Source organism: Anolis carolinensis, chromosome 5, assembly GCF_035594765.1.
Source record: "Anolis carolinensis isolate JA03-04 chromosome 5, rAnoCar3.1.pri, whole genome shotgun sequence".
NCBI classification, from domain to species: Eukaryota; Metazoa; Chordata; class Lepidosauria; order Squamata; family Dactyloidae; genus Anolis; species Anolis carolinensis.
In genome coordinates this window covers 181,105,825-181,126,455 of record NC_085845.1, presented here as the reverse complement: position 1 = coordinate 181,126,455, position 20,631 = coordinate 181,105,825, and the positions used below count along the sequence as shown (strand labels likewise).

At 41.3% G+C, this 20,631-nt stretch overlaps 1 protein-coding gene across 5 annotated transcripts in view; it reads right to left on the bottom strand.

Moving 5' to 3' along the window:
• The window catches only part of kiaa1549 (KIAA1549 ortholog), a 145,228-nt gene that overhangs the window by 38,631 nt on the left and 85,966 nt on the right, over positions 1-20,631 (bottom strand). For all 5 annotated transcript variants that reach the window (XM_062983074.1, XM_062983075.1, XM_062983077.1 and 2 more), the window contains exons 4-9: positions 13,770-13,947; positions 12,354-12,484; positions 9,932-10,115; positions 8,759-8,818; positions 6,905-7,050; positions 1,415-1,592 (exon numbers count right to left, since the gene is read on the bottom strand). In XM_062983074.1, the coding sequence (XP_062839144.1) occupies positions 1,415-1,592; positions 6,905-7,050; positions 8,759-8,818; positions 9,932-10,115; positions 12,354-12,484; positions 13,770-13,947 (877 nt within the window). The remainder of the gene's footprint in view (positions 1-1,414; positions 1,593-6,904; positions 7,051-8,758; positions 8,819-9,931; positions 10,116-12,353; positions 12,485-13,769; positions 13,948-20,631) is intronic.

Here is a 20,631-nt window from a genome sequence, read left to right as displayed (position 1 = left end):
TCAATAATTTAAGATATGTATCTGACACCAGATTACTGGCAGAACTGAGCAAGCCCTTGGCATAATTATCTGGAGGAAAGTTAACGAAGAAAGTGCAAATTAATATTAAGAAAGCAAAACAAAAAAGCACAGCACAGCAAATTAAGGTAACTTTAAACATAAAAAGAGGCTAGGTGTGGGAGAGGGAAGATTCTTGCAGAATCTCTGAAATTAACTGACTTCTTTTAGCATGAGCTAAATAAATTATTTAGCCTAAAGGTTGTTGCTATTCTCCGCCCACCCAAATCTTATCCCCCTTATTTTCCTGTTCATGTTCAAATATGCTAACACTGCTATCTCTTTCAGAATTTTAAAGTGGATGATCTGTACCTTCACCCAGCCATCATTCAAAATAGAGACTGTAGAAACATCAAAATGGGAAAAAGATTAAAATTTGGAAGAACAGCACTGATAGACTAGATAAAAACTTCAGAGAGTGCCAAAGTCAGAATCATCCATTGCATAGTATTTCCAATTTTATGGATGTGAAAGTTAGAAGTGAAGACAGGTGACAGAGAAAGAATCAACTCATTTGAAATGTGATGCTGGAAAAGAATTCTACAAACACAGTGGGATGTCAAAAGGACAAATGAAAAACTCCTGGAAGAAATCAGACCTCGACTCTCACTAGAAGCCAAAGTGACCTCATAAAATGATAACATAAAAATGGCATTGCTCAGAAAAGGTAGTAGGAAAAAAGAAAAGCCACATCAAAGATGGATTGACTTAACAGTGAAGCCAAAGCCGGACTCTGCATGACCAGAACAGGGCTATTAACATTAGGATCTCTAAGAGCAGGGGTTCTCAATCTGGGCCACCCAGATGTTTTTGGCCTTCAACTCCCACAAATCCTGACAGCTGGTAAACTGGCTGAGATTTCTGAGAGTTGTAGGCCAAAAGCATCTGGGGATCCTAAATTGGGAACCACTGTCTTAGAAGGTTCTCTTTCATTACATTGCTGTATGCTGACATCATAATGACAACAAAGTTAACACTGGTGGAAAACAAACATATATGGAGTCAGTCATATATGAAGGTTTTTGTGTGATATAGTGAGCACCATTACAACTCCACATACTCTAGGGCAGTGGTTTTCAACGTGGGATCCCCAGATGTTTTGGCCTAAAACTCCCAGAAATCCCAGCCAGTTTACCAGCTGTTAGGATTTATGGGAGTTGACGGCCAAAAACATCTGGGGACCCCAGGTTGAGAATCACTGCTCTAGGGGAAGGTGAGGAGTGTTCAGTTTCTCCAGAATCTGAGAATGAGTACATAAATAAATGGTTTCCCCAACAGTTGAATACGGGTCAATTAGAAAATGGTTGCCTAATTTTTTCCCTCATCATTTATTTATATATTTCTTAGGGGAACTTACGCTGAGCCACTGGGCCTTGAATGCGGTATCCAAGAATGATGGCAGCCCTCTGGATATCCACCCTGTTAATCAGATCAGCTGTCTTCACAGCACCAAGCCTTTCGCCATCTTGATCTTCCACAAAGTAAACCAGCATAAATGGGTTGTCAGGTTCCTCTAAACGTGACATGTTCACAATCTGAAAAGGAATATAAACATTTAGAAGTTTTCAATAAAAAGGCTTCTATATACTTGTAAAATCCCACTCACCTAAAGCTGATAATACATTATTATAGTGGTATGAAAGCAAGTAGCAGAATCAATTGCCTATCCTTTTGTGTCGCTGTCTCTTGGAATGTAAGCCATTTGTCTGTGTTTGCAAATCATGATGAGCCATAATTTAGAACAAGGTGAATGAAATACAGTGTGACCTGCATTCAGATACTCCCTCCTCCAATCTCTTATTCTCACTGTGTTTTTTAGGAGCTCTCACTTTTTTTTGCTTTTTATGCAAACTAATACGCTAAAGTTAACCTATAGTTTGGATTAAAAGATAAGTTCAAGAGCCTAAATACTCTAAAGCAGTGGTTCTCAACCTGTGGATCCCCAGATGTTTTGGCCTTCAGCTCTCGGAAATCCTAACAGCTGGTAAACTGACTGGGATTTCTGGGAGTTGTAGGCCAAAACACCTGGGGACCCACAGGTTGAGAACCACTGCTCTAAAGGTTCCAGATTCCATCTGATCTTGAAAGCTAAGCAGGTAAGTCCTAATTAGTAGATGGAAAATAAATAAAATACGTGGTTATGGGATCAGGCATTTGAGCATGAGTAGCAGCAAAAATGAGATATGAATATATGACCTACTGACAGACCCCACCTGGACATGAAAAGCACCTTAAATGTATATTTGAATGTATAATTATGTATATTTTTAATGTATACTCTTAATTTTATTGTAATTTTTAATCTCGATGGATTTTAAAGCTGATGTAAACTGTTGGTTTTTTTTATGTCTATGTTTATATTGTAAGCCTGAGTCCCCTGATGGGTGAGAAGGGCGAGGAAGAAGTGATGTAATAATAATAATAATAATAAGTGCTGTAGGTTATATTTCAGATGAACAAATTGGCAAAGCCTAAGGAAAGAAATCATGGGTCGACAGGCAACTTAAAAGCGCATATATGCACACAACATGATGTTCAGTTGGTCTGAAAGAACTCTAGTTCATATCATTCTTTTAAACCAAGAGTGAACCACATCTCCTTGGGATTAATTTATTTAGCTTACTAGCCAGCAATGAATGGAGTTGAAGCCAATCAAATGTGCCCACACTTTTCTCTCTATCATTGTTTCTGATTGCTCTACACTTAGCAGAGTGCTAGGGAAGAGATACACAACTTTTGGGGAGTTTGGAACTTGTAGAATTCAATAATCCTGTTTTGAATGGTAAGAAACCAACTTTGAGTGCCTTGACTCCTCCTTCCAGCCACTCCTTTACCAACTTATTTGCCTTTAGCCTCTTGGATTGTACCTGCCTACTGACATTTGCTTTCGAGCCCAAATGTATTAGATAACTCTAATGAAGCATATTTTCTGCCTGGTTCATGGTGCAATTCTGCATTGCAGACACACTGGTATAGGGGATTAAGACTGGACACATGATCCTTCTGATAACAAAACAGCTGATCTCAGAGATTTGCCATCAGAACTGTTCTGCTGACCAAATTCTTTTTAGTAGAAAAGCCAAAAGGAGCAAAGGAGTGGGGTAAGGGTGGAACTGAGTTAAACTATACCCAAATCTCCTCAATCCCAGGGACAAAATCATGATACTACCACAGTTAGGCCAGTATAAGTGTAGTCTTAAGTAATTTCCAACACTGCTAAGTTGAGCGGACTTTAGATTCATAATGGTTTCAGCAGACCAGTGTCCGCTCAGCTGACCAGTGTTAGCTTAGCTGAGCCTTAGCTATTTCCATCAGTCAGAAATCTCAGCTAGCCCTCAGCCATTGGCACTCCAAGACGTTTACTATTAGGGACTATAATGATACAGCTTTACTGGCATAATTTAAGTCATAGAATGTGTGCCAGGAATGTCGACCTTCATAATATTACTTGATGAATGGCTATTTAAAATTTTAAATTATACTTTCAATTCACTAACTTTTGCAGAATTTAATCTAATGAGAGATTAGCTTTAACTTCTGTGGCTTTTGTTCAAAATTTATTTATTTACGGTATTTATATCCCACTCTCCTCATCCCAAAGGGAACTCAGACCAAGCTCAACAGAATTCTAAATCGAAAACCTAAACTAAAACATATTAGTTTTGTTTTTTTTAGTAAAAAGCACTTTTGTAAAAACACTGATAATTCCTAAGGCAGTATAAAGAGTAAAAAAAAAACAACATATCATGGTGTCATAAATGTTCACAGCCATTTCATCAAATAGCAAAGTCATATCCTAAGTATGTGAGCATGCTGTAGAGAAGAGTGGAAAATATAGGATAGTGCACCAAGGTTAAGCAGTTATCTCACTTATAAGGAATACTGCAGGATCATGTAGGGCTAATACAGTATTGTATTTTTTCCAATGACCTTTTATAGGTTTAAACTGTTTTGATAAAGTTAAACTCTCTTTACTACCTGTTATACTATCTAAATGAAAAATCTCAAGAAGAATAAATGTTATATAAGGTTAAAGTTAAATTTAATGAATTTATTATCTGTTAGCTTCATTTGTAGAGAACTCATAACACCATTTCTCAAAATGTCAAATTTATAATGGGTTCACTGACAAGCCTTATGCTATAAAAATGATTGTAGGCTGTGCTGTTGACATTTGCTATGGAAACCTTGTTCTATAGGTTCTAACAAGAAAAGCCAACTTGATTCTATATTATTATTATCTAGAAATTACGTTTTGTGAAAATGTACTTTGGGCTTTACTTCATAATCTGATATCCTTCCCATGCCAAAATGTCTCCTTTATACCAACTGAGGCTTAAACACTAAAATGTGATAGAGGATGAAGAAAAGAGTATATGGAGTGAGGATAGCTGGGATTTTATTATACACCGTTTGTGACAACTCCATCATTTTTGATTATCATCACTGCACATTTAAAGCCCATGAATACTGCTACTAAAAAGCTCTTTGAGTGATTCAGATGGATTTACAGTATCTCCACTGCTAAAATGTAGCTGAAGAAAGACGTAAATATGAGGGACTCCTACGCTGCATTATAAGCAAGCAGCAGTACATTTCTCCTCCAGCACAGGCTACATTATACTCCCTCACTTGTTTGTGTCATGTGTATCCAATTTATTTATTCGCTCTACACATTTATAGCTCACAAAATGGACAAAACCAGCCCTACTGATCAGCTCATAAAAAGCACATCTATAGTAAAGCAACAAAATTATATTTTACCACATCATATAGTCTGTCATACAGGAAAAGCTAAAACCAGAATTCGGTGTACCTGAAACCATGCTCCCATCTTCTCCAGTGTCAAATGAAGATTTAAACCAGCATCAACTGATAATGTCACAGGGAGCTTGTTTGAGCAAAGTATGGCACTCCAGATGTTGCTGGAATACAACTTTCACTGACTACACTGCCTAGTATTGATGGAAGCCATTGACCATGGATGAGTAACTTAATGGAGACCAATTCCTTCCCTGCTTTTGTGGATTTTGTGGATGACTTGTTGCATGTGGGATATGAATTTACACATTCTGGGTACTCTCCATGCAATCTCAAAGCAAAAGAATGCCTGAAAATTGCATCAATTTTTTAAATAGGAAGGAATCTTTGGAGGACAGTTGGAGGTTTTCATGGACCACAACACTGGGAACCAGAGGTCACAGTCTGAGAGGCTTAGTATACCCACCCCTATTTCTAAGCCAAACACAACTGGAAGACTGCATTTCACCCAGTCCTGAAATATGACCCAACCTTGGTTCGTCCAAACCAAGGCAGGGGAACTTGGAGTCAATCCGACCCATAAAGGTTTCTTATCTGGCTCATGCAGTCTTCAGCAAACTTGCACTTATGGGGATGGAAGATCAAAGAATGGCAGCTTCCAAGAAATGTAGCCAACACTGAACTGAAGTGTAGAGCTCCACCTGAGCCTTTGACCAATGACCAATCAAGGAAATAAATGTGACTATATCCCTGAAGTCTCATAAAATTTGAGGGAACAAAATCTACACCCACCCTTTTTTCTTTCCCCACCCTAGAGTGAAAGGAGCACAGCCTCCTGAAGCAAGACGTGCACATCCCAAGCCTAGCTACTGTTATCTTGTTTATCAAGGCAGAAATTGGGGCAAGGCTTATATCAGAGGTCCACATTAGCAGGAGGTTAAAGAACAATTCAACCAATTCTGAATTGGCCTACAACTCTCAGAAATCCAAGCCAGTCTATCAGCTGTTAGTATTTTTGGAAGTTGAAGGACAAAACATCTAAGGACCCACAGGTTGAGAACCACTGGCCTATCGTAACTTGAGCATCCATGGATTTTTGAACTATGGGGATCCTGAAACCAAACCACAGCAGATACAAACAATCCACTGTGTTAGTACCCGCCACCATAGATAATGCCTACTATCTATTTTAGACTGTAAATATGGGGCATTGACAAGTTTATCTTTGCCTAAGGCTTTAAGATAACATATATGCTAATGGCATGGCATAAATAAATGCACTGAAGCAACAATCCCCTCCCCACAAAACCATAAAACTGATTAGAAAATACACAAGAACATTACAGCTCTACACCAAGGTAGTTCGACCAAGTCTGGGAAGAAAACAGCATATTCAATTTTCCCCCAAATAGATCTCTTATTAACATGGTTCTTGCATGTAGGAAATGTTTGTTTAGCTTCGGGTATAATATTTCCATGCCTCTGCTACATCTTTTGTAGAAAAGGTCACCAATAGCTATTTCTTCTAAGCCAATATTTCCTCTTCTTATAATTGACAGCAAATAAGTTGTAGCTGAATGTCAATGGATAGCCTTAAAAAGTGTGTGTTAGTTTGTAAGTGTCTGGAAAATAAATGTTTTGAAATAATGTTTAATTGCATACTCTGTACTGGTATAATCTTGGAAACAAAGTGTGCTATTGCCTAAAACATTTAACCAGCTTCTTGTGCATTGGAGTGTGAGGGAGATATAGCGGCATCTTTTAAAACTATTTTAAGGAATACGGAGTTTGGAGTACAAGGGAAGAAAGCAGGCGTAAAGCAGGAAAAAAAATCTTCTGCTTGATGTAATAACAAAAGAAAAACAGTAATTAAAACCCCTACTCAGTCCTATTAATTTAAATTCTGCTTACACATGCCACAGTGACTCCTATAAACAAACCTCAGCTTTCAAAGACGGCAGTACCAATAATGTAATGTGATTCAAAACATTTAGGTCAGAACAGCGGAGGGAGGTGATCACAGATCAGCACATTTGGTATGATTTATGCTCACACTCTCCTGATTTAGATTTCAATTTGAATATACCTGGACAACGTTGTTTCCAGCAAACGTTGCTCTTTTCCATATCCGCCCTCTGCTCAGGGCCTCATTTAACAACTGGGCCAGTTTCCGCTCCATCTCAGCCTGGAAAACCTCCTCTTGAATTTTCCGATTGACAACACCCAGGACAACTACGTTGAAATAAGCACACATATAAAAATAATTTCTGAACATGCAGTTTCAAATCATGGACAATCTGCACAGTCGGGTGAATGGAAAACAAAGATGTGAAGACACAGGATATAGCTGATGATACACAACTGTTAACCAATGGATATTGATATATTACATTTGTTGAAGTCTGTAATCTGGTTACTTACATTAATCTTTCCTTATGCCCATTTGATCTTTATATAACTATAGGACTTTCTGTGCACTATCAAAGGGGATAGTGATAAAGTTGAGATATAGAGATAGTAAAAAAGAAATGGGCAAACTACTGAGGTAGAAAATTGGGACACAATATATTACTTGTAAGTGACTCTGAAATTCTTTCGATAAAAGCTGGGATAGAAATATCTTAATGAATAAATAAAGCATCATTTCATTTCCTATGACATTTTCCTCCTTTTTTTAACCTGCAAGCTTTTCCCACTCAGTTCCTTCTGATCCCTAACTTTATTCCTTATAATTTAGAGTATTATATGACCCAATTTTGAAACATCTGGCATGGCTTTTGAAAAACATTTAATTTTACTTAGCTTTTTTACATTTAAATACCTATCTAAGGATATTTACAGTCTTCATATCAGCATGTTTCCTCCTTCAATATCCCCTCTCCCATGTACTTATTTCTATGTTGGAAATGCATCAAAGTGATAGCTGCAAAACTGGGACAAACAGCTGAACACAGTGGGGGTTCTTTTGAAGAAGTCATGCACAGAATCAGGATGTATTACATGCACAAACTCTATGCTCAATCACTCTCAAACAAAAAAAATCTGTCTTTTTTGGAGATGACATTATTACTTTAAAATAATGTATAATATGAATGCATATAAAATATAATTGCTAAGTTCTCTTTTTTGCACTGCTGGATACCCTTTTTTAACTAGCATTTTGCAGAAGGGATAAAATTAATTAAAAAAGAGAAGGATGTGACAATAATTTCAACACACACACATGTCCACTGTAGTGCCATTTTGTCACAGGGTGAGTTTAATTACAGGTTACAGAAAGAAGAAAGCAACACAATACAAGTCTGCCATTTCTGACAGCTGTCAAGTCCTAGGGTTTTTCATAACATATTATTTCACTCGTAGATAGCAAATACAGTAATGATTAGAGTAAACATTCAATTTCTAGATAAGCAGTTTAGTCTGGGCCACAGGGTAAAAGTATGCACATTCAATAGAGAAAAAATATCACTGGATCAGGAACTGATCAGGCTAAATTTGCCAGACCAAGAATTGACAGATGTCATGGTCTCACTGAAGACAATAGTTTATAGGTGGGTTTCAGAATGAAAATTCTGGTAAAGTTCTCTAGTACCAAGAACTGGAGTTTCTGGAGTGTAGCACTGGCTCAGAAAATGAACCAAGTTTGGAGGGTTAGGAAGAACAAATAGTTACTTACCTGTAACTGTGGTTCTCTGAGTGGTCATCTGTGAAATCTGCACATGTGGTAGTTAGCTGCACACGTGCAACTAACTACCACATGTGCGGTTTCACAGAGACAACGTGAGAGAAAACTAGGTTCTTTTCTGAATCATTCCAAAGTGAGCTCGAGTAGTTTGCCCATCACCATTTAGAACTGCAAACACCACTCTGAAAAATTAATGATGGGTTCTAATATTATCCAGGTAATAGGTTGTCATGAAAAATAGGATTCAATACCTACCTGTTCTCACCCAGGAAGATTTCATCAGATGAGATGTGTTCAGCTGAGGGTAATAAACAGCTGGAAGGAAATATCAGAGGGACCAGTTGGGAAATACATATTAAAAGACTTAGAAGATAACAGCCCATAATCAAGTAACTATTTTATAACTCATTCTGAAACAGTAGAACAAAATTGGCCAAGGTCCTGGGGAAAGTCAATTGACCAAGATAATAATCGCTGCTAGTTCTACATTCTAACCATTAAACTAAATTAATTAAATTCCTACAGAGCAATCATATGCTTGCATATTATGAGAGAGTGGAAGAGGGAGAGAAAGCTAAATTACCAAATTAGAAAATTGGATAGTTTATATGCAGAGAGGTCAAATTTTCTACCTAGGTGTACTACCTTCTGGGATCTTAAGGCTATGTACATTCATATCAAATATAAAAACTGTTTTTAGCCCTTGAAGAAAATGAGAAAAGCTTCTGAGTCAAAGTTTTAACTTTCACAACAATCAAGGCTATAGTCATGCTGATCTACTTCAGTGTAAGAGGGAAAGGAAATGGGGGAAAGGGATCTTTTAATAGCGCATGTAAGACTAATAAAGAGTATTTCAGCATAAGTATGCTTTACATGGTAATTGCATCTGTTAAAGTGGACTGGAGTCCAAGAAAATATTTACAAAAATATATCTGTTGGTTTCAAAGATCCTTCTTTCACCAATTTCCCCTCTACAGTGAAATCATTTTATCATTATTTCTGTCTTTTTATTTCAGTATGCATCTTATTTAGCTTCTAATGCTAAACACTTAACATCTGCATAAACACAAGACATATTTTACCAAGCGCCTGGACGTTACTCTGGACTACAACTTCCAAAATCCTCAGCTAGCATGGGAAATTTATAGTAAAAAAATTACTTTTCCATGCTCAGAATACAGGAATATTTCTCTCAGTTATTTAAGGGGACAATAATTGTAGTGAGAAATTTCTGTTTTTAAAATGGTTAACTGTGACCACAGGATGCAATTCTGTTTTATATTAAAGCATATTAATGCGGCTCAGACCCACTGAAAAGCATTTTTAAAATCTGGATAACAAAAATATTTCAGGTTTAAAATACATTCAAGTCATTAGGATCGAGAGAAAGCAAAAAAAAAAAAGTCACTGTATTCCACGAATACTCACGTTCTGCAATCTGTTGTACAGGAAAACCCATGTAAAAACTGAATTCTACCACAGACAGATTCCTCAGCAGTTCACTGACTTCAGACCCATTTAAGAATCCACGTTTCTCTCTAATGGCAAATATAATATGCACAGGGCCTTGCCGAAATACAGCTTTGGACCTACCCAGAGTTATATTCAGTATCTGAAAAGATCCCAAAAGAATAAAGCAAACACAATTAGGACTGTTTTTTTTCTGCTCACTCCCAATATGCAAAAACCACAAAGGACACATAGCACAACAGAGGTACAATAGTTTCTGATGTCTCAAATCCTATAACTGATTCAACTGTGTTTTAATGGTATATATAACACAGTGGTTAAAACCCCAATATATAGAATCAGAAAGCCTTAGACCAGACCATCTTCTTCAGTTTCAACTTTGTGTCTTCAGTATGGTCACCTTCTTCTGGATATGTTCCAGCTTGATATCTTTCATTTTCACACTGTTTATCCCACAGAACTAGAAATTTCATTTCAGATCTGACCCAAGCAGAATAGAGTGTTACTATTAATTATTATTATTTACCCTATTTATACACCACTCAAGGCAGCTTACATGTGGCAATTATTCAATGCCTTAACACATACATTATCAAACTTAAAATAGACTGAATTAAAATGAGAACATATTAACATTTTAAAACATTCCATTCAATATTAAAATCACGCCATCCAGAAATTGTAGTCTGGGGCCATTCAAAAGTCATTGCACATATTCCGAATCTATTATTTCCCTTCATTTCAACACTATAGTTCTGTTGATGAAGCCCAGAGTTGTATTGTTTTTTCTTCCTACCACATCACATTGTTGACTTATGTTTAGCTTGCATTCAATTAAAATCTTTAAATCCTCTTCACCCATACTGTCATCAACTGAGGTGTCACTCATCCAATACTCATACTGCTGATTTTTCCGCCTGGATGTAATATCTTAAATATATTCCTATTGACATTCAATTTTTTCAATCTTGTCTAGTTTTCCAATCTATTATGATCATCTTGAATCCTGATACTGTTTTTTCATATACAGTTAATAGCAATTTGGTGAGATCTGAAAATTTCATGAATATACCCACTAATGCTTCAATCTGTATTAAACTATTAAGATTATTTAAGGATACTGATGATGTTCATGGTGGCAACACTAGTAATTATTTCAATTAGTCCTATTAAAAATGGTGGTCTATGAACCAATGCCAGCCCACGAACCATCAGTTGGCAGTCCCTGGAGAATTTCCAGGAAGGACAGAAAAAAATTCTAGCCAATGAAGCACAAATATACATGGGTCTCTGCCAAACCCTGCTTCTGCTGAGGCAATGGCAACAGCTTCCTGAGAAATAAACATTCAGAGTAATGTTGGACATTTAGGGCAAAGCTCCTTCCCAGCTATAATAAGTAGCTGACTGAATCCTTCTACTCACTCCATCCTGTACTTGTTCTGTTGTCTTTTCCCCAAGCCATTTCAGACTGGGTGTTGGCATTACAATGAGGGAGAAAAAAAGAGGTATTTTCCTCGATCTGTCCCATGTTTCCTCCTAAGTTGTGCTGCCCTTCCATTTAGTCCCCTATCCATAAATGCAGGGGCAAAAAAAAATCAAGTAGTGAAGAAAGTCTCCAGACTTCTTCAGTCTGTTCAAGCCTGTAAATGCTTGGGGTTTACCTCCCAGGGAGGCAAGCAGAGGAAGAAGTAGCAGAATGGCAAGCATAAAGCTCTTTATATCTTTTTGGGAATAGGGAAGAGGAATGTAAAGTAAAAGCAGAAATAGAAGGGACTGAAAAGAAGAGTTGAATCAAGTATGGTGGGATTTTGGTATCTGACGGAATTTGACTCCAGCGTTCTCCAGGGAGCAGTGCCAGATTTACCATTTTGCTTAGTAAAAAAAAATTATGATGGATTTTGCTTATATGATACAATTCTAAATTTTATGGTGTTGTGTTTTGGAGCCGCTTAACTTAACTAGCACAGGGCCTCATTTGTCCTAAATCCGGCACTGCCACTGAGTACCAAAATTGGTGGATGCCTGTCCCATTATATATAATGGCATATTAAAATTGTGTCCAGTATATGAAATGGCAAAATCAAAGTTTGCCTTTTGGGATTTTTAGGCTGGGAGGGATATTTTCAAGTTGTGGATGGTTGAATCTGTAGGCTCAGAATCTGTGGATACAGGGACCAACTATAGATGCATCCTATTAAAGCAGCAGGAAGGAAATAGGCCGGCCTTTCTAGGACCTGCCCTCCCTACTGGGCATAATGAAAAATGTCTTCCTTATTCCTGCCGATTGGAGCGAGTGAAACAACCCATTCAAAGGATGCTACTCCCACCACAGGTGTAACTAGATTCATTTCTGGGGAAACTTCAGAAAAAATCATCTCACCTGTACAGTAACATTGGAATTATCCAAGTGATGTTTCCTCACTTCCATAAATGCAACTGTCAACCCTTTTTCAATGCGCAGGCTGAAGTTACAGAACCGACTATCAACACTTTGAGGCACAAACTGAAGTACTAGAAACAGAAAGAGAAATGTCAATGTTACTAAATCCAAGTAAAGATCTGGACAAAGTACTTACACCACAAGAGCCTAGTGTCTCCCAGATACATTATTTGGCATTCCAGCTCTAAAATTACAAGGTATTTCTGCTGCCTATATAGTCACAATTACAAGCTCAGTAGACCCAGATGACTGTACCCAGTAAAGAATACTTCCATAACAAATATAGTGCATTTCATCCTTCTTTGTTTCCAGCTGCAGGTCTTCTTTGCCCCGATCTAGGGACTGCAGTAAGATCTGGTATTGCAGAGATTCAGTTGTGAGAGTTACCATTGACAATCCTGTTTATGCTTCATCAAATAACACATTAAAATAGATAGGACAAAGAGCCTCACAACCCTTTGGCTCAGGCTGCACAATCACAAGATCATTGAGGAACACTATAATACATGCCTTGTGATTTTAATTTGGCTTAACACAGAGGTGAGCCAATGTTCTGATATTGTTGGACCACAACATTAGCTTTATAATACATAGCCAATGGAGAGGGGTGATAGGAACAGCTATACTATTTGCTTACTAAATCATGGGCTGTGTTGGACAGCAATTCCATACCTGTGTGCCAGAAACTATTTACAAATTTACTTACTGGTCTGTAAAGCTGTAAATTTGTTTGTTTAGTGGTGATATTTTATTGGTGTTGAAACTCTAGTATCTGAATCCAAAGACTTGTAACAAAGCAAATATTCTATTTCTACATGACTTTGATAATCATGTGTCTTCATTTAGTCTCAAGATACTACAGAGTGCTCCCTGAACATCAAATAAATTTATGAGTTCTATATATTATGAGGAACAATAACTAATTATTGTAAACCATATGAAAACTGCCAATTATTTCTTGTTAATGCCAAAGTAATTAGAGTTATTGCTAAACCTTATACTATTCATTTCCATTGTGTATTGACATAGCAATATTATCTGCAAGCCAGTTACATGAATTTACCACCACCACCACCACCTTTTTACAGGCACATACTATATCAACATAATTTTAAAACTTGATAAAGATACTGCTCGGAATCTTATTGGTAATCTCAACTAAAGTACATCTACTGAATAAACTGGATGTACAATGCATTACTTCAGTATTCAGCAACTGATTTAATGGGCCTATTGTAGTTGTACCAATTGGATTTAGGCCCCATGTTTTATCCCACAACATAACTCAAATTAATGAGGCCAAATTGCTTTTTTCTTTTAATGGCAAAAACACAAGGATGATACAGTTTAGCTTACCGGTCTGCACCTGGAACTTGTGATCTGGAACAGGGAAAGATCGTTGCAATGATGAAATGACAGGTATTTGACCATGAAGAAGACTGCTATTCACAAGAGCATTGATGACAGCAACTGCTGTGTAAACGTAAGGACCTGAGGTCACCAGAAAAGAGAATTTGGGGGGAAAACCATAAACCTGTTAAAAAGAAACAGAAAAGAGGAGTTTAAAGCCCACAGAGCACATAGTATATGTTGTATTACAGTATGTATTAAGAAAAAAACCTATATTTTAGTTGAAAAAGTATTCTGCAAACAATCCCTTTATGAATACTGTCAGTCCTCCTGTGATGAACCATGGGCCTTGTAGTCCTGCTCAGGACATTGTATTCCCTGATGAAGATGAAAACTTGGGTTTTTTACCTTCCCAGTCTGAACTGGATTCCTCTCAGCCAGATCCTTCCCAGGCAGATCTGGAAACCTTGCACCTGCAAGAAAGTTGTGCCCCAGAAGTATGTCAAACAACCCCAGAGCCTACTTCTCCCGTGTTCTTGCGCCGGGAGTTTTGTAAACAACAGAGAAGTTTGGATTCAGCTTCGCGCAGGAGTGCGAGGATAGCAGCTAAGAATGTTGCCAATTAACATTGGTTCTCGTGAGAATCTTTAAGGAGTTTAACATCTGGTCTCAGAGTTTAGCTTTCGTTTCTGATTCCCAGAGAACCGCTTTGGTGAGAAAGTTGGACTCTATATAGGTGTTTTGCCCGCGTAGCAACTTCGCGGAGTCAATTCGTCAGCCTACGGAGCGAGTTGTGTCTGGACAGCGCGCTCCGATTCAAGCCTCGTTTCAGCTCAAGCCTTGCCTTGCTATCCAGCCTTCGCCTTGCTTCCCAGCCTTTGTTTACCTACGGACTTTGCCTTGTTTCCCAGGACTAATCCTTGCCTTGTTTCACGGATTTTACCAAGTTATTCCACGGACCTTGTTCTTGTTCTTAGTTACCTTGTTCCACGTTCAAGCCTTGTTTCAAGTATCAAGTTATTTCCCTGCCACGCTCAAGTTTTATGGACTAAGGACCTTGTCATCTCCCCTCACTTTGCTTGGCAAAGTGAGTGTTTCGGTTATTGGATTACAACTTTGGACCTTAATATTTCTTATTGGACATTGCTTTTTTGGACTAATTCTGACCTTTCCTGAAGGGTCTAATTCTGGACTATTTTCTATACTTGTTTTTATTAACTTTATATATTCCTTCAATAAAGATATTAGTTAGATTCTGGCCTCTGTGTATGGTTATTGGTGCCTCTGCCGCCTGGGTCGTGACAGTTTGACTCCGCCACCCATAAGCACCAACTAACCGAGGCCAGGATGTCTACCGGAGCCGCGCCGGCTGGACAGCCGCTCAGCTACACCATCAGCAAGGACGAAGTGGACCGCATCCGTGACAGACTCAACGCGCAGGATGGAGAAATAAAAGGGTTGAGGGAGCGCGGAGTTCGCCTCCCGGCCATGGCGTTGCCTACCAAGTTTTCTGGAGAAGCTGCTAAGGTTCATGTTTTCCGCCGCCAATGTCAAGCTTATCTAGAGGCCCGTGATGCCGAGTTTCCCCAAGAAGACATCAAGGTGGCGTGGGTCTACAGTCTTCTAGACGGACCAGCGGCTAGCTGGGCGACGGCCCTGTTTGATCAAGCCTCCCCCCACCTAAGTTCAGCACAACGCTTCTTGGATCACCTTAAGGAGACCTGGGGAATCGAGGACAATTTGGAGGCAGCCGGTCACAAACTCCGGCGCCTCCTTCAAGGAGACAGACCCATGTCTCAGTACATAGCCGAGTTCCGCGTGCTGGCCCACAACACCGGCTGGAACGATGTAGCCCTCAGAGGACAATTTCGGGAGGGTCTCAACATTGAAATGCTGGAAGAAATCTCCAAGGTGGATCCTCCCCAGACCCTCGAGGCACTCATTGATCAATGTTTACGGGCTGAAGTCATGATTGCCAACAGGAAACAATGGGTTCGAGGCCAGGGCGGTAGAGCCGGGGCAAAACCCCCCGCTCCCGCCAGTGTTCAGCCACGTCCGGTGTGGAGACCCCCGCCGCCAACCCCATACCCCAGAGGAGGCGAGGAGGTGCCGATGCAGTTGGGCAATGTGCGTCCCAGACTAGATGCCGCCGAGAAGGCCCGTCGTCAACGCTTGAACCTCTGCTGGTACTGCGGGAACGGGGGCCACTTCGCCAGAGAGTGCCCAGCCAAAGGGAAGCCTGCCGCCCGTCTTGCGGCAGCGTCCTCCACGGAGTCGAAGGCGTCTGAGCCGACTGGCACACAGCCGGCGGGGGAAGCCAACGACCGGGTGTAGAGAGGCTCGCCAACCCGGTCAAAAAATCCATCCAAGAGCCGCCAACCGGGGTCCTGTTCCTTCTCGTGGTCACATTATGGTCAGCAAAAAGGGGACCCGTCATGATCCACGCCATGATAGACTCTGGAGCTACCAACAATTTCATCGATAGAGAGTATGCCGACTCTCTGGGATTACAATATCATGATTTCAAGAATGCCCGTGTGGTGCAAGCCATAGACGGCCGTCCCCTCAAGACGGGCCCCGTAAGCCAGTGGTCGGAACCCACCAGGATGTGGATAAGGGAACATATGGAAGAGATTTCCTTCTTTGTTACCGAGGTTCCCCATTTCCCTGTGATTTTGGGAATTCCATGGCTGACACTCCACGACCCTAACATCTCCTGGTCCAACAGAGAACTGCAGTTTGCTTCACCGTACTGCCAAAACCATTGCCTCGTAGCCAAGGTATGCCATGCCACAGACTCCGAGCCCATCATCACCTTGCCAAAGAAGTACTCCGAGTATTGGGATGTATTCAATGAGAAAGAAGCCGAAAAATTACCCCCACATAGACCTTATGACTGTGCCATTGACTTGGTGGAGGGGGCCCCGATCCCGCGAGGGCATCTCTACTCCCTGACTGAACCAGAGCAAGAAGCTCTCAGGGAATTCTTAGAGACAAACCTTCGCAAGGGGTTCATCAGACCCTCTCAATCCCCAGCCGCCTCCCCAGTGATGTTTGTGAAGAAGAAGTCAGGGGAATTACGCTTGGTGGTGGACTACAGAGCATTGAACAATATCACCAAGCGGAACAGCTATCCCCTGCCCTTAATCTCGGATCTACTGGACCGACTTCGAGGAGCCAAGGTCTACACCAAGCTGGATCTTCGGGGGGCTTATAATCTAGTTCGCATCAGAGAAGGGGACGAGTGGAAGACCGCCTTCCAGACTAAATTCGGATTATTCGAGTCCCGAGTTATGAATTTCGGTTTATGCGGAGCTCCCGCAACGTTCCAGCATTTTGTCAACGATATTTTTCAGGACTATCTAGACAGATTCTTGATAATCTACCTGGACGATTTTTTGGTGTTTTCCAGATCACAATCAGAACATGAGAACCACGTCAAAATGGTGTTGCAACGACTGCGGGATCATGGACTTTATGCCAAGCTAGAAAAATGCGCTTTTGATCTACAAGAGGTAGATTTCCTTGGCTACCGCATCTCGCCTCTAGGGCTTTCCATGGATCCAGCCAAAGTTTCAGCAGTATTGGAATGGCGGGCGCCAACTAACAAGAAAGAGGTGCAGCGTTTCTTGGGGTTCGCGAACTACTACCGCAAGTTCATTCCAGATTTTGCCCGCTGGTCCGACCCCATCACTAGCTGCATCCGTGGAAAGCAGCCTTTCCGCTGGACTGATCAAGCAGAGAAAGGGTTCCAGCAACTGAAGAAACTATTCACCTCCCAGCCAATTCTACAGCACCCAAATCCTGGAACCCCTTTTGTGGTGCAAGCGGACGCCTCTGATGTGGCAATTGGGGCTGTACTCTTACAACCGGTGGGAGATCACCTCCACCCCTGTGCCTTTTATTCTCGTCAACTAACCACACCAGAGAGGAATTACACCATTTGGGAAAAAGAACTACTGGCCATAAAGGCAGCCTTTGAAACTTGGAGACATTGGCTAGAAGGGGCCAAATTCCCCATTGAAGTCCACACTGATCATCGTAATCTAGAACATCTAAGAATTGCCCGCAAACTAAATCAGAGGCAGCAACGTTGGGCTTTATTCTTTGAACGTTTCAACTTCCAGATCCATTATGTGACCCCAGCTCAAACCAAGCAAGCAGACGCCCTGTCACGTAAACCGGAATACGCTGCAGGACGCAAGGAGACCTTTGAATCCCAACTGCTACAACCTGAGAACTTTGCCACGCTCACAGTGGGGAACACCAAATCCAGTCCCATTGGTTCAACTTCCCCTACTCCAGGACCCATCTGTGCTCAAGAAATCAGGGCTAGTCAGCAAGCAGATGCCTGGGCGCAGGACCAACTTCGCCAAGGTCTGCATTTTCCCTTTTCGCTTAAAGATGGGCTGCTCTGCTATAGAAATCATGTTTATATCCCACCCGGACCGGGCAGGGAAAAAGCGCTTCGTCTGTGTCATGACTGCAAACCAGCAGGACACTTCGGACTATTTAAAACCATGCATTTGATCCTAAGAGATTTTTGGTGGCCCAAGATCCGCAAGGATGTGGAAAAATATGTCAACACCTGCCCAGTATGCCAGCGCTCCAAGATACGAAGGGAGAAGCCCTCAGGGCTTTTGCACCCCCTTCCTACCCCATCTCGCCCATGGGAAATAATTTCCGCGGATTTCATCACTGACCTACCACCTTCCTGTGGATTCACCACGATCTTAGTGGTGGTGGACCTATTCACCAAGTTAGCCCATTTCATTCCCTGCGAAGGCCTCCCCACGGCCAAAGAAACTGCGGATCTATTTCTTCAGCATGTTTTCAGACTACATGGATTGCCCAAGAGTTTAGTCACAGACCGTGGATCTCAATTCACCTCTCGTTTTTGGAAGGCACTACAAAAACTACTGGGCATAGACTCTCGCTTATCTTCAGCTCATCATCCCCAAACAGATGGGCAAACGGAGCGCACCAATGCCACTTTGGAGCAGTATCTTCGCTGTTATGTAAACTACCAACAGGACAATTGGGCTTCTCTGTTACCACTGTCTGAGTTTGCCTACAATAATGGAGTCCAAGCTTCTACAAAAGAAACGCCGTTCTTTGCAAACTACGGTTTCCATCCACGTTTCTTTCCCCCTGTCATTGAAACTTCAGAAGTTCCCGCAGCAGAGGATTGGCTGCAGGAACTCACAGCGGTGCAACAACTTTTGCTCCAGCAACTGGACCAAGCCAAGGAGGACTATAAACGCCACGCTGACAAACACCGCCAGCCGGGCCCCGAAATCAAGGTAGGAGATCGGGTTTTTCTGTCCACTCGCTTTCTGCCCTCCCACCGCCCATGCCGGAAGTTAGATGCCCGCTTCATTGGCCCCTATCCAGTGGTGGCGCAATTAAACCCCGTGACTTTCAAACTCCAACTTCCGCGTTCAATGCGCATTCACCCAGTGTTTCACCGTTCCCTGCTCCTTCCGGCGGATGGTGTGCGTCCTGATACAGACCAACCGGCCCCCCCTCCTGTTTTGATGAATGGGGAGGAGGAGTTCGAGGTTGAGGACATTTTGGATTCTCGCTTTCATCGCCGCCGCCTACAATATCTCATTGACTGGGTGGGTTTTGGGCCTGAGGAACGCTCTTGGGAAGACGCCTCCACAGTCCATGCTCCTGATCTAACCCGTCGCTTCCATCTGACCTATCCCACCAAACCGCGACCTCGCGCCTCGGGGAGAGGACCCCAGTTTGGGAGGGGCCCTGAGGAGGGGGATAGTGTGATGAACCATGGGCCTTGTAGTCCTGCTCAGGACATTGTATTCCCTGATGAAGATGAAAACTTGGGTTTTTTACCTTCCCAGTCTGAACTGGATTCCTCTCAGCCAGATCCTTCCCAGGCAGATCTGGAAACCTTGCACCTGCAAGAAAGTTGTGCCCCAGAAGTATGTCAAACAACCCCAGAGCCTACTTCTCCCGTGTTCTTGCGCCGGGAGTTTTGTAAACAACAGAGAAGTTTGGATTCAGCTTCGCGCAGGAGTGCGAGGATAGCAGCTAAGAATGTTGCCAATTAACATTGGTTCTCGTGAGAATCTTTAAGGAGTTTAACATCTGGTCTCAGAGTTTAGCTTTCGTTTCTGATTCCCAGAGAACCGCTTTGGTGAGAAAGTTGGACTCTATATAGGTGTTTTGCCCGCGTAGCAACTTCGCGGAGTCAATTCGTCAGCCTACGGAGCGAGTTGTGTCTGGACAGCGCGCTCCGATTCAAGCCTCGTTTCAGCTCAAGCCTTGCCTTGCTATCCAGCCTTCGCCTTGCTTCCCAGCCTTTGTTTACCTACGGACTTTGCCTTGTTTCCCAGGACTAATCCTTGCCTTGTTTCACGGATTTTACCAAGTTATTCCACGGACCTTGTTCTTGTTCTTAGTTACCTTGTTCCACGTTCAAGCCTTGTTTCAAGTATCAAGTTATTTCCCTGCCACGCTCAAGTTTTATGGACTAAGGACCTTGTCATCTCCCCTCACTTTGCTTGGCAAAGTGAGTGTTTCGGTTATTGGATTACAACTTTGGACCTTAATATTTCTTATTGGACATTGCTTTTTTGGACTAATTCTGACCTTTCCTGAAGGGTCTAATTCTGGACTATTTTCTATACTTGTTTTTATTAACTTTATATATTCCTTCAATAAAGATATTAGTTAGATTCTGGCCTCTGTGTATGGTTATTGGTGCCTCTGCCGCCTGGGTCGTGACACCTCCACATTTGTGGGTGTAACTTTTGCAGATTCTGATTTGATTCATAAGGTTTCTCTAAGAATAACTAGGCCATTCAGTGGAATTCTATGGTCAACACCCAGTGGACAATGACCA